The sequence below is a fragment of the Haliaeetus leucocephalus genome, unplaced genomic scaffold, assembly GCF_000737465.1.
Source record: "Haliaeetus leucocephalus isolate CR32 unplaced genomic scaffold, Haliaeetus_leucocephalus-4.0 Scaffold162, whole genome shotgun sequence".
Taxonomy (NCBI): Eukaryota; Metazoa; Chordata; class Aves; order Accipitriformes; family Accipitridae; genus Haliaeetus; species Haliaeetus leucocephalus.
The window spans coordinates 12612220-12624258 of record NW_010972598.1 but is presented as its reverse complement, the minus strand read 5'-3'; the positions used below and the strand labels follow the sequence as shown (position 1 = coordinate 12624258).

Below are 12039 nucleotides of genomic sequence, written 5' to 3'. Positions count from 1 at the left end.
GTTTCTCCATCACTCCCTAGGTTGTCATCAACCCAAACTATGAAGTTGCTGAATCCGATTATTCAAATAACGTGATGAAATGCAGGAGCCGGTACGATGGGCAGCGTATCTGGATGTACAACTGCCACATAGGTGAGAGTGACTTCTGCAGGGGGGGAGTTTAATGACTGTTGTGCATAGATCAGACTGCATTGCTGGCTCCTTGCTAGGAATTCTCTGTGCTTCCACTGCAACGTGCTTATGTGCTGTTTGTGTGCGCTTGGAAGGATGAGATACTGAACCCAAACTACACTGGTGCTATTTGCTGTAGACTGTTCAAAGGCAGATGCTGCCATGTCTCCGTTACAGGGTCAAGCTGCTACAGGTTGCAAAGAGTAGGATGGCTGGATGGGATGGGGCAGCTCGTTACTTAGTGCTGCGTTGTACAGGTTACGGGAGCAGCAAGCACAACACCGGTAAAACAGCTCTCTGTGCAAGGTCCGAAAGAAATGCCTCAGGCTTGGTAGAATGGGGATAACAGATGTTCCAGCTGTATCTCTTCTACAAAGCATTTTTCCCTCCCAAGGCTGTCAGACATAAAGAAGGCTCTCATGCAATCTGAGAACTTGTTTAGAGTGCCTGAGTAGGTCCAGGCAAACAACTACACCTTCTTCCCAGACTCAAATTATTACCAGCCTGGGACTGACCTCTTCAGACCCCAAAGCTTCTCTTTTGTTGAAGAGCAAACAAGGACAAGGGTGTGTGAAGTAGAGCAGTGGAAAAGGGCCCTCTGCTTGAGCCAGAAATGAAAGTGCTCTGCTGTCCCTTGAAAGTCATGGAAAACTGAGTATTTTCTTGAATACGTGTAAAACATTATCATTTGGAATTCTGGGGGGTCTTGGAAATATCAGAGCCAAACTTGTTTAAATTTGCATTAATCAATTGTCAAGACCATTTTAAAATGGAATTAAGTTGGGGGCTTTGTAAGATAATATATTTTCTGTGTTAAAAACAGTTTAACAGCAACTGCCTGCCAACCTCCAAATAAAACCAGTGGTGAAGGCAATTTCCAGAGCTGGCTAAAGTTCTTCGAAGAGTGTTTTTCCTGAAAAAAATCCATGTAACCACTGATTTTTCTCATTAAGTTTTTGTTGTTTTTTTTTTTTTAAGAAAATACTTGTCTCATATGTCACGCTTCAGATTGTGACCTAGTTCAGAAAAGCCAAACCCACTTCATTTGGATGAATGGGCACTGAAGTGTTGGATGGGCTCTCCAGCTGAGCTTGAAAATATTTCTATTTAGAAATAAATGTGTTTAGCTTTCATTGTCTCTCAACTAGCAAAAAGCAAAGGCATGGTCCTACTTAAGAAGAGTGAACAAACCCCACTTATCATCAGCCTCAAGGAGAGCATTTCACAGGTCCTGCCAGTCATTGCCCAATTTTTTTAAGCAACAAAGATTAGCAGTGAAATTGAGGGTAGGTTGTAGTCTAGCCTTCCAAATACATAAAAGACTAGATGTAGTACTCCTGCAGACTCGTGGCTGTTCCAGTTATGGTAAGATTTAATTAATGCTTAAATTAATTAGCCTAGAAAAATCTTTGCTCTTCTAGTACTTGCTTTGAGCCCTTCATTTTCACAGCATCTTTTGCAGATTACACAAAACCCCAGTGTGTTCTTTGCTTTGTGTTGCAAGCTGCCTTTGCTGCCTCCTGCTCAACCCTGTGCTCTTTCTGTAAACTCCCCAGGTGGCTCTTTCAGTGAGGAAACGGAACAGAAGTTCGATCACTTCAGTGGACTCACAAATAACAAGGTGTCCACCCGATAGAACGGCATCGCCTCCCACCCCACTATTTAAAGAACCGAGGTTTCCTGCTTCGGTGATTTCCCTAACCACTGCACAAAAAAGAAAATCAAGCAAACAATCAAACTCTAAATTTAGCAAGGTAAATTATTTTCTAAAGATGCCTTCCTTCCCAGTTTAGGTGCTCAGACCACCGTGTGTCTTAACTCCAGTCCCTACTACTGAGGTAGTTAGGAGCAGGCTTTTAAACTCTACTTGGCTCCATATCTTCACCATTCCAACCTTCTTCACAAAGATTTCTCCCTCCACTTTGCAGCGCCATCTTTATTCACAGATGTAGGTCCAGGCTACAGCAAGCACAATTTGCCTTTGTTTGGGTACCAGCAACCTAAATATGCCTTTACCATTCACTTTCTTCAAGGCATTAATCTTGGTATCTTTAAGCTCTTTGACTCAAGCTTGAACGCACCATTGAAGCAAACGCCTCCATTTGTGACGCTGCTTTTTGAACACAGCTAATCCTCAGTACTGCCACATCATTACTGCATTTTAGCAAAGAAACACAGGAAAGGGAAAAAATAATTGGAGCAGCTTTTTCTGGGCAGAACAGTATAAAGCGTAATTTAATACTGAAGTGAAACTCTTGTATTCAACAATCAACTCCCAACACAATCTCTTAAGCGGAGCAGCTAATGCAGAACTGTTTTCTACAAGTGCATCAGGGCTCCATGAAGCTACACCTCCCTTGTAACAGCTAGAAGACTTTGCAGATCTCCTGATGATGAGTCCACTGGACTGTGAATTTCCATTACACAGTAAGCTATGCACCCAATAGATTCTACATACATCTAAATATTACCTGCTAATTCTGGATATTCACTCTGTCTTTTCTTTAAAGGATAAATTTAGTTAAGGCATTGTATCATCACTGTACCTTACAGAGGTAACTTCATGGCTTTCATCATCAGGGATCTGGACCTGTGCTATCAGATCCACCTGTGTAAGTTGTTCTTTAAAAGGATTTTTACACTTGGTAAATTCATAATGGTGCTACGTGTGTTCCTCTGTTTGTTTGAGGACACACATTGCTACACATTTTCAGACACAGCTACTTGAATAAAAGTGTTTTACCCAGAAAAAATGTTTTATATGCCATTTGTGTATTTCTACTCCATGAAAGTTTAGGGCCTTGTTCACAATTCCTGGTACTGAAGTTTCTTCTCCCTCTGTGTTTGTACAGAAGACTTCTACAAGCAGCTAAAGTTAACTGAATACTTACAGCTGACCATTTCAATCCACAGGGGGAATTTAGACTGGCTGCATCTAACTTGTGCTCTCCATAACCTACCTCACAGGGATGTTGTGAGGCTTAAATAATGCAGAAGTAAGTCTTTTGCTAATGCCTGGTCAGAGTATTTCTGTCACTTATCCAGTGGCCCAGAGGGCAGCACCTAGCAAAGGTTTTTAGCCTACTGTGAGCTGGAAAACTCCATTTTGTTCTCAAGATGCCAGACTGTGCAGCAAAAGCAGAGTCTGAGATGTGTTGGATGCTCTGTTGCTGCTGCCACAACAAAGTGTCTTGCAGCATCTCTTAACACCAGGCTCTGGGCAAATCACAACCAGCAAGTTCTGGTTTTCTTTTCCTAATCAGTGTATGACAACTTTCCTTGCTAACAGTGCAACAAAGCAAGTCAGGCTCTTTAAACACTATGTAAATAAGGAAAAACCCTGAAACTCACTTGCATTCAATGCTTGCCACCTTTGTGGGATATTTTAACAATAACATTACAGCAAAGTAAACATTAAACAGCTTTTTTTTTTTTTTTGGACTCCTGCAGGTGCTCTGCTCTTGCTTACAGCTGAATTTTGGCCAAGAAGATACAATTCCCTTACTCTAAGGCATCTTTGTAAAAATTATAGAACAGGCTTTTCTGTAAGCAGCCTTACTTTCTGCAAGTGTCCCAGTGAATAACAGACACTTTGAAATGGAGTAGGGCAAGATGCTCTCCATAATGAAGAGCTAACAGCAACCCTCACAGGGCTTGGCTCTTGAGCTCAAGATCTCATTAATAGTAAACTTTTTCCCTTCCCAATTTTAGAAAGAAAAGATGGTGCTAATCCATAAGAGAACATCCCTGTGGCAACTCACTGTTCTGCATGCAGTTTAATATCACAGCCATGCTCATCTATACAAATTTTGTTAGCCGAGATGGTTTATTCCTCCTGGTCCAAGCTTTCCGGTAGGAGCATTTCGGTGCCCAAGACGCCCTGCTGCTTGTGCTTCAAACCCAAAGCCCGGGTCACCAGCCTCTTTGCCACCGCAGTGTCAGTCTGGGGTCTTTCTTTTGCAAGGTGAAGGAGCTCTAGGTAAAAATGAGTGAAAAATCATTAAGTTAGTGCTTGTTCAGGAGCAGTCTTTTGGCTAAACCCAAGGACTGGCAGACAGAAGGGCTGATTTGTATTTTCTTAATTCCTTTACAGAATTAGCCCAGGAGCATGAGCAAGTCCTTCTACCTCTATCCAGTAAATTGCCTTTTCTTTTAGAAAGATGTGCCTCCAGAGTTGTACTTAAGATTTTTCAATGACAGTTCAAAAGCTATTTGGCTATGATTAAGCTCCAGGCCTCTTCTGCAGTGGAAGAGAGAATTGTTCCCCAGTTGCTTTCAGGAACAGCTTCTTAACTGTTCTGGCAAAATTCACCAAGTCACATCTCTGAGAACAAAATGAAAGCGCACAGTCCAACCAATTTATTCATGCACAGTCAAGTTTGATCTCAATTTAGACTAATCAAAACCAGCAGTCTAAATCTTTAGAAAGCAGCAAGGAAAAACAAGATCTGCATGTTTTTTAAAAAGCTAAATCTATCAGACACTTTGGAAAAGCCCTTTGGCCAGTAAACTCCATTTTCTGGTAGACACGTGGCTTGCTACAGTTTCACCTTACAAGAACTGAATACACCAAAACTCTACCAAGTCCACAGAAGTCTGGATTTGGCAATTACCTAATCATTTATCAGCAACCATTTGCAAATTTATTATCCAGTTAGCAATGGGGGCTTTGCTTGCTTTTTCAGAAGTTTTATTAATAAAGGCAGCCCATCAGCAGCTTAAAGAAAAAGGGGCAGACTCAAAGCATCCGCAGCTTGGGAAATAAAACTGCCACTCTTTCTTGACAAAGCTCAGAGAAAAAAAAAAAAAGGAAAAAAAAAAAGAGACACTGTCAGCTAATTAAGATCCAAATTTGTATTTGGAAAAAAAAATTGCTACTTAAACTGAATACAGAGTTTATATATAATGTTCCCCAGAAGGAGTTTATAACCTGATTCAGAAGTGTGCCAATAGGCTAGAGCAACAAGAATCAGGAAGCATGAATGAAAATACATGAAGGGGGGAGTGCAAAACTAAATCCAATTCTTTGACATTTCATTTAAATCTAGCAGTCTTAAAAACTCAGGAACTTCTAACTGTGACAGTGTCCCTTTAAAGCAGTAATACTGATATTTGTTTCAACTGCAATGTACGGTAGAAATAACAGTATAGTTGTACATTCAGCAAAGTCTCTACTGCTACAAGATTCATGGCATTTCTTTACTGTGGCAAGTATAACTGATTACAGTATGATTTTAAAAGGCAATAAAAGAAATAGAACAATGTTAATGGCTAAGCTTAACAATTTTTTCCTTCGCCTGATACTGAATAAAATTATGCCAACCACAAAATGTAACTGCTGTGGGTTTCGTCTCATCTGTTATCTTTAACCACGCAGAGTAATAGGGCAGAGAAACTTACTGGCATTTGCCACGCTTTGTCTTACTGCAATCACTGCTACAGCTACACCCGTCTGCTGAACAATACAACTCTTCACTTAAAACTTCACACAAGACAAGCAAGTAACACAAGAAAGACTAAGCCTGAATTTCAGCAAACCACTTAGCTGAAGAGAAAACAAAAGCAACAGGATTTGATGCTTTTTTGATCCAGCCCTTGTATAGCAGGAGAGAGTGACTGAAAATTAAGCATAGGTAACAGCTGTAGTTATCTCTCCTGTAAGTAAAATCTAACATAGTCTTGTTCTGCAAATTTGTTTTTGTCATCACATTCACCTATGCCAACCACTCCTGCCTGCTGCTAACGGGCAGAAACCAGCATTACTGACACAGTAAGTTTTAACATAACTATGATACAGGTTGGCTGAAAATACTGTAAAAAAATGCATCTGCAGGCTTTTACTAAAGACTCTACACAACAGCTCACTGTCCTGCAATGTCAATAAAGCTATAAAAACAAACAAACAAAATAAATACTGGTCCTTAATATATATTTCCCCATTTAACCTGTCATCATGACCACTCAGGATACAGAAGTCTGGTAAACCAAGAAATAATACTACTAATAATTTAAAAAAAGATTGTCTTACTTGGTCGCTGAAGTGCCTTGATTTTAGACTGCTTTGTTGCATGGATCAATGGTCGGATCTTTAAAGAAGGATAACGTCGCCCCAGGGCTTGAGATGCTTCAAAAGAACAAAGATTGCTGAAATTAGCAGACTGAATATTGGTGGCTTTAATCATAAAAATCAGTACATGGTGTAACACCACCAAATAATTTGAGCTTCAGCAGCTGATGCGTTATCATCTCGGGACTCATACCAAAACAGCTAAGCTCATTCTGGTCACCTCAGGCTTACTTATATCACACATTCCTTGCATAGGAAGACTCCCAAGAAAATATAAACACATTTTAAAAAGACAGCTCTGTCATTATTACACTAAATCCCAAGAAAAGAGCCTAAGCTTTTGGACGACATACGCTGCTGGATGGAAACTTTTCTTGGGATGGCTCTGACCTGAGCTTGAGGTGTTTGCCCTGAGCAGATCAGTTTGCCAGGAGGCTTGGTGTCTGGACCTGTGTGCAACTGCACGTGTAAGGTCCCCAGGAGGTCACAAGCACTCGTTATTGTACGATTGCAGGAATTTTTGCCTGGTTCCAAAAGAAAAAAACCTGAACTGGCAAAACAGATTAATTTCTGGAAATGCAGCGTGAGTCGCTCCGTATACAAAAGGTGCCCTGGTTATTATCCAAGCCAATTAAAAACCTGCTATTCTTGCAAAGCAGAGTTTCCACACACCACCACAGTAATTCCAGCTTCTCAAGCCTTAAAAGCCTTTCAAGTTTGAAGCACGCAGGAAGAAAGATGTGATGAACCATGACTACCTTTGGCAACAGCTTAGCCCGAGCGCAAGACTCAACAGACACACGCTGCAAACCACCGCGTCAGTACAGGGTCACCGTGCAAGAGCAGAGAAACCCCAGCAGCTCTGTGGGTCCCTGAATCACAGCCACAGATCGAGTCACGCTACCTGTAGACAGGCTGGAGAAGATTCCCAAGGCATGTGTATCATCCACCCACTGGATTTTGAAGCCACTCTCACTGAAATGAAAAGACAATAGAATAATATTCATCAATAAGAAAGAAAAAAACCCACACACAATAAAACCCATCAGCCACCTCGAGTTATCAAGAGTAGTTAATATTTTTATGTAGACAGCTGGTGCTTTTCAAAGCATTATACCCTTTTTACATGAGGGGAAAGAGAAGGAAAGGAAGGCACAGAAGAACAGTAGATGCGCCCCTTTCAAGGCCACAATGTGCAATTCCCCCAGCAGCTGTCCCCAAGAACTCTCCTTCTTCTCTAAAGGAACCCTTGGCCAAAATAAACCAATTTCAGGGGCTGTCTTGTAACACCGAAATATTGTTTGTCATTTATGTAGTGCTCTATAAACACAACCCAATTGCTCAGACATCTACAATAAAAAGCAAGTCATTTATAAAAGTGGTTTACAAAGCTTAGAGTGAAGAAACCAATGTGAAAAAATCTAATAAAGTGTCAGTGGAAAATGTGAGTTTGGGAGCAGGGAGTTCCAAGATTTTCCTGCAGCACAGAAAATACAATCCACTGCTCAGATTAGATCTGTCAATTTTCAGCTCAGTTTCACTGTCACAGCAAGTGGAAAAAAAATACATTAGAGGAAACTCACACAACAGACAATAAGACAGCTTATTTAAAATGTAAATCATGTTTTTTAATTTAAGGGATCCGAAGAGGTGAAGTGTTCACATCTAATCCACCACGTATGTCAGAAGAGGAGGAGGAGGAGGAGGATGGTGGGAGGAAAACAAGGAGAGGTGCCTACAGACACCGTATCTGCACACTCTGGCAGAAGTGAGACTGATTCAGAGCTGCACCAACACCGTTTATCACTAATGAAGGGCTGAACTTTGCTCTGGTCCTGCTACTAATCCAATGTCATTCCCTTCAGCACAGGCCTCTGTTCCCCATTATTTACATAATAAATCTTATCTCCAACAGCAGGATTGAGCCCTTTTTCTTGCAAAGACTTATGTAAGCATGTAATTTCACTCAGGCACTGGAATGCAATAACAACGAAGCTCCTAGAAAGTACCTAAAGACTCTCACTGAGGCCAGAGCAGTAGGAATAAGCCCACACGTAGATAACTGTGTGTATGACAGAGCCCTGAAGAACCGGTTGTGTTTTAAATCATGCACAAACAGCAGGAAAACGTCCTTTCAGGCACAGAAAGCCTGTAAGACATAAGGGCATAAAGGTGAAACTAAAATTTAAATTTAATCAGGTTCTGTTGTGCATTCAAGTCTGAATACTACTCCCTTCAGGCCCGCAATGTGCTCAGGCTCTCGGAGAGGTACTCACTGGAAATCCGAGAACACTTCTAACAGGTGCTCCGTTTTCAGCGATGGGGAGAAGTCATAGATTTCAGTTACGTGGCCAAAATCCCCCTCGCTGAGCTGTGCATCTCCGTAGTTGGAATAATCAAAGCTGATCTTCTCAATGCTTATGTCCTTCACGGTTAAATAACCCACAATCTGAGAATATTTTAAAAAACCATAATAATTAAAAATAATCAGACAAGGTGTTACTTCGAAGAGCAATCCTCCAGGGCCCCACCTTGGTCCCTGCAAACCACTTCTGCGGTCACACGCCTGCCAACAGGTTCAGCAGCCACCTGGGGCAGCCCCAGCACAGGGACTCTCCTCCCATGGACTAATGCCTTCCCCTCGGGCTGACTCCTGAGCCAACCTCTTTTCCCCAAAGTTGCTCCCCACAACAATACCCGTGGCAATACACTACCTCTGCAAAGAGCTCTGCGGTACAGTCGTCCTCGAGGCTCCCCTGTCCGCAGATGGCCGCGCTCTCCCCTTTATCGCCTGTGGACAAATGCAGCTCACGACACAGCGCATCGGCCAAGCCCGAACACTCCTTGTCCTCCTCTTCTGCCACGGGCACCTTCCCGCTGCGGTTCTGCACGGGAACATCCTCCCAGCGCTCATTCTGGTTCTCAGGAGCCGACGGGTCAGCACCACAGACCGGCTCAGTTGCGGCCAGAGGCTCATTTTGGGCTTCTAGAGGGTTCTGGCATTGGGTATGCTCCACCTGGGCAGCATTGGGGCACTCTTGATCTTGGCTTTCCAGTTCGGAGAAACTCTCGCCTCCCTCCACCACGCCGGCATTCACAAAGTCCTTGCCCTGTTCTTCAGGCGGTGACACGTTTCCACCACTCTCCAGGCTCTTGGCAGCAGTGCAGCTCTTTCCTTGGTTTTCCAGCACCAGCGACGCTGCACTTGACTCTGCTACAGCCGGGTCCGTACAGCAGTTATTGCCGCGACTTTCTGATAGGGAGGAGTTTTTGCCGCACTCCAATACACCGGCATCCCGGCTGTTTTGGTCTTCAGCTTGCAGTTGGCACAGGATTTTGCTGTCTTCTGGTATAATAGTGTTGTCGCAGCTCAAATCTTGCTCTTCTGCTTCAGTTGGGCTTTTACTGTGTACAGAAGTAAGGGAATCTGAACAGTCTTTATCCTGACTTTCCTGCCCAGAGAAATCGTTACTATTCTCTAACGACGGGACATCCATACAACACGGAGGACATTCGCTGTTTGCGTCATCGTTATTTTTTCCTGAAACACACTCTTCGCCAGGCTCCTGTTGCTTGCCAAGGGCCAAGGAGACACCACCTGGGCTGCCTTCAGACTTGCCCAGCTCCTCCTGGGCATCCCCGACTGAAGCTTTAGGGCAGATCTCTTCTTCCCGTGCCATATTCCCACCCGACTCGGTGCCAGCTGCCACCGGGCTCTCCTGCTCCCCCCATTCTGCCTTCTTGCGCATCGCCTTGGGGATGTACAGCGCTTTATCTGGCTTCTTCCTGGGTGGCCTTTTTATCCTGCCAGACCCCACGCAAGCTCGAGAGTTGTCTCCGTGCATCTCCCCGCCATGCCGCAGCCTGCCGCCTCGGCCCCCCCGGCCCCACGGCTGCGGAGGTCGGTGCGGTCTCGGGGGGTTGCTGCTGGGTTTTTGGTCGCCAGTCTCGCTGGGCAGCCTGGGACCAAAAGAACGGCAGGATGTGAGCGGGGAGCAGAGGAACCCAAGTAACATGATATTTGCAAAAGATAGAGGAGGAAAAGCACCAAATCCACATAGAAATCAGCAGATCGGGGGGCGGGGAGAGCCTCTGCTTCCTTAACGACTGGAAGGTGCTATCAATAACAGACACCCTCCTCTTTGCAGAGAAGCAGCACACAAACTTTGTACTTGTAAGCTTGAACAAAAACCCCATGGCCATAGAAAGAGAAGCACTATTACATCCACTGCACTGTACCTTACAGCCGAGTGACAGATGACCGTCCTCCTCCTCCATCCTTCTCCCACAGAAAAGCTGCTCAACAAATCCACGTTGTCCACGGTCCGATGGATCAGGTACCTGAGGCGACTGGACAGGGGGGGGAACAGGAGCACTCTGAAAAGAGATGGGTTGAGGGCATCAATTTGCAGGAAGGAAAAAGACGGGGACGTAGCAAGAATTTAACACCCTCTCTACCCCAAGTCATTCCCATTGTAGGGTTTAATCCAAGCCCAAAAGCCAAGCAGGACTTTCTGGTATTAAAGACCCAAAATCCCTTTTCCATCCTAGATGTCTAGACAGACGTGCTCTCTTTGCATGTAGCACTGGGAGTGCGGGGCAGCTGGGGCTGCCTGGTCCCGGGGCCTTTGGCTGGGACTCTCATTCCTGCCTGTATCCGTTCTGGGAATGGCTGGAAAGTACCAGCACAAGGCTGTTACTTGTCCCCTTCCTCCCAGTCTGAGTGCGCTCCAGAAACCAGCAACTCAAAGAATATGAACGGATGAATAACCACCACATTCAATTCCATTGCTTTTAGACACATTTTTACAATTCCAGTTTCACTTGTGAGCATTTTACAATTGCACGGGTACTTTCTCTGCCAAACATTTTTTAAAAAGCAATGAAACAAATATTTAAGGTCGTTACAAGCTGGCAGGAAGTTGAACTAAGCCATCCCACCCCTGCTCCTGTCTGACACCCTCTTTCTGGCCATCTTGAGGTTTTCAAAGGTCACCGGATCAGGGACTAGGTCCAGTTAGATCCAGCCTGGCCAAAGAAAAACAATGCAGCAATCCAAGATGACAGTTTGCTGCCATGGAGGAGGATCCGGCATACAGGAAGCCCTCAGCAGAGAGGGGAAATGAAAGTTTGATTACAAAACTATTCATTATAACTTGTCAGGCTGACTAGTGAGCGAGGCCAGACTGTGGCTGGTGCAAAAGCCACCAGCATCAAAAAAAAAAAACCACTTGAAGGAGCATGAATAGAGAAGGGCGCACGGCAGAAACCCCAAGCCGATCCTTGGCCTGCAGGGATGCTCTGAGCCAGCCTGGAGCTCTGCAGCCAGCCAGACCTTGCAGCCAGGCTCCAAATGCTGCTGCGCAAACCCAGCCGGCGTTTTCACTCCGCCAAACTGATGCAAAACACGAGACAAGAGTCACAACGTGCCATCGCTCCTGGAGCGGCACGTGCCATCGCCCAGGGACCGCATGCAGCAGCGGGGAGCGGGTCACCCCGTGCAAAGACCCCCCGGCCGCTCGCCGCCGTGGCTGGGCACTTACCTGTGGTGCTGCCCTTGCAGCATGAAGTGCTCCAGCTCTTCGGCGATCCTGCCCACGAACTCATCCTCGTTGGGCGAGAGGAAAACGCCATCCATGCAGCGCAGCGCCAGGGTGGCAGCGGACGGGAGGCCTGCGAAGGGACAGGGACACACGGAGAGCTGGCTGCAAGCTCCCGTGCCCCCCGTGGGTGCCCAGAACCCCCTGCAAACCCAACCCGCCCCTTGCGCGGCTGCATGCGCCCCGCTGCAGCCCTGACCC

At 45.0% G+C, this 12039-nt stretch overlaps 2 protein-coding genes across 5 annotated transcripts in view; one reads left to right on the top strand and one right to left on the bottom strand.

The window, feature by feature from the left end:
- Positions 1 to 1878, top strand: part of LOXL2 (lysyl oxidase-like 2) — a 41444-nt gene extending 39566 nt beyond the window's left edge. Inside the window, exons 12-13 of the mRNA XM_010562807.1 lie at positions 21 to 132; positions 1728 to 1878. Of these exons, the coding sequence (XP_010561109.1) occupies positions 21 to 132; positions 1728 to 1807 (192 nt within the window). The 3' untranslated portion in view covers positions 1808 to 1878. The remainder of the gene's footprint in view (positions 1 to 20; positions 133 to 1727) is intronic.
- Positions 1879 to 2271: 393 nt separating this feature from the next.
- Positions 2272 to 12039, bottom strand: part of R3HCC1 (R3H domain and coiled-coil containing 1) — a 10995-nt gene continuing 1227 nt past the window's right edge. For 2 of the 4 annotated variants that reach the window (XM_010562809.1, XM_010562808.1), the window contains 7 exons: positions 11782 to 11911; positions 10478 to 10615; positions 8953 to 10198; positions 8515 to 8687; positions 7143 to 7213; positions 6200 to 6295; positions 2949 to 4146 (listed from right to left, as the gene is read on the bottom strand). In XM_010562809.1, the coding sequence (XP_010561111.1) occupies positions 3998 to 4146; positions 6200 to 6295; positions 7143 to 7213; positions 8515 to 8687; positions 8953 to 10198; positions 10478 to 10615; positions 11782 to 11876 (1968 nt within the window). In that variant the 5' untranslated portion in view covers positions 11877 to 11911 and the 3' untranslated portion in view covers positions 2949 to 3997. Of the gene's footprint in view, positions 2326 to 2948; positions 4147 to 6199; positions 6296 to 6996; positions 7214 to 8514; positions 8688 to 8952; positions 10199 to 10477; positions 10616 to 11781; positions 11912 to 12039 lie in introns of those variants that run through there. The other 2 variants (XR_774069.1, XR_774070.1) reach the window with 2 other exon arrangements.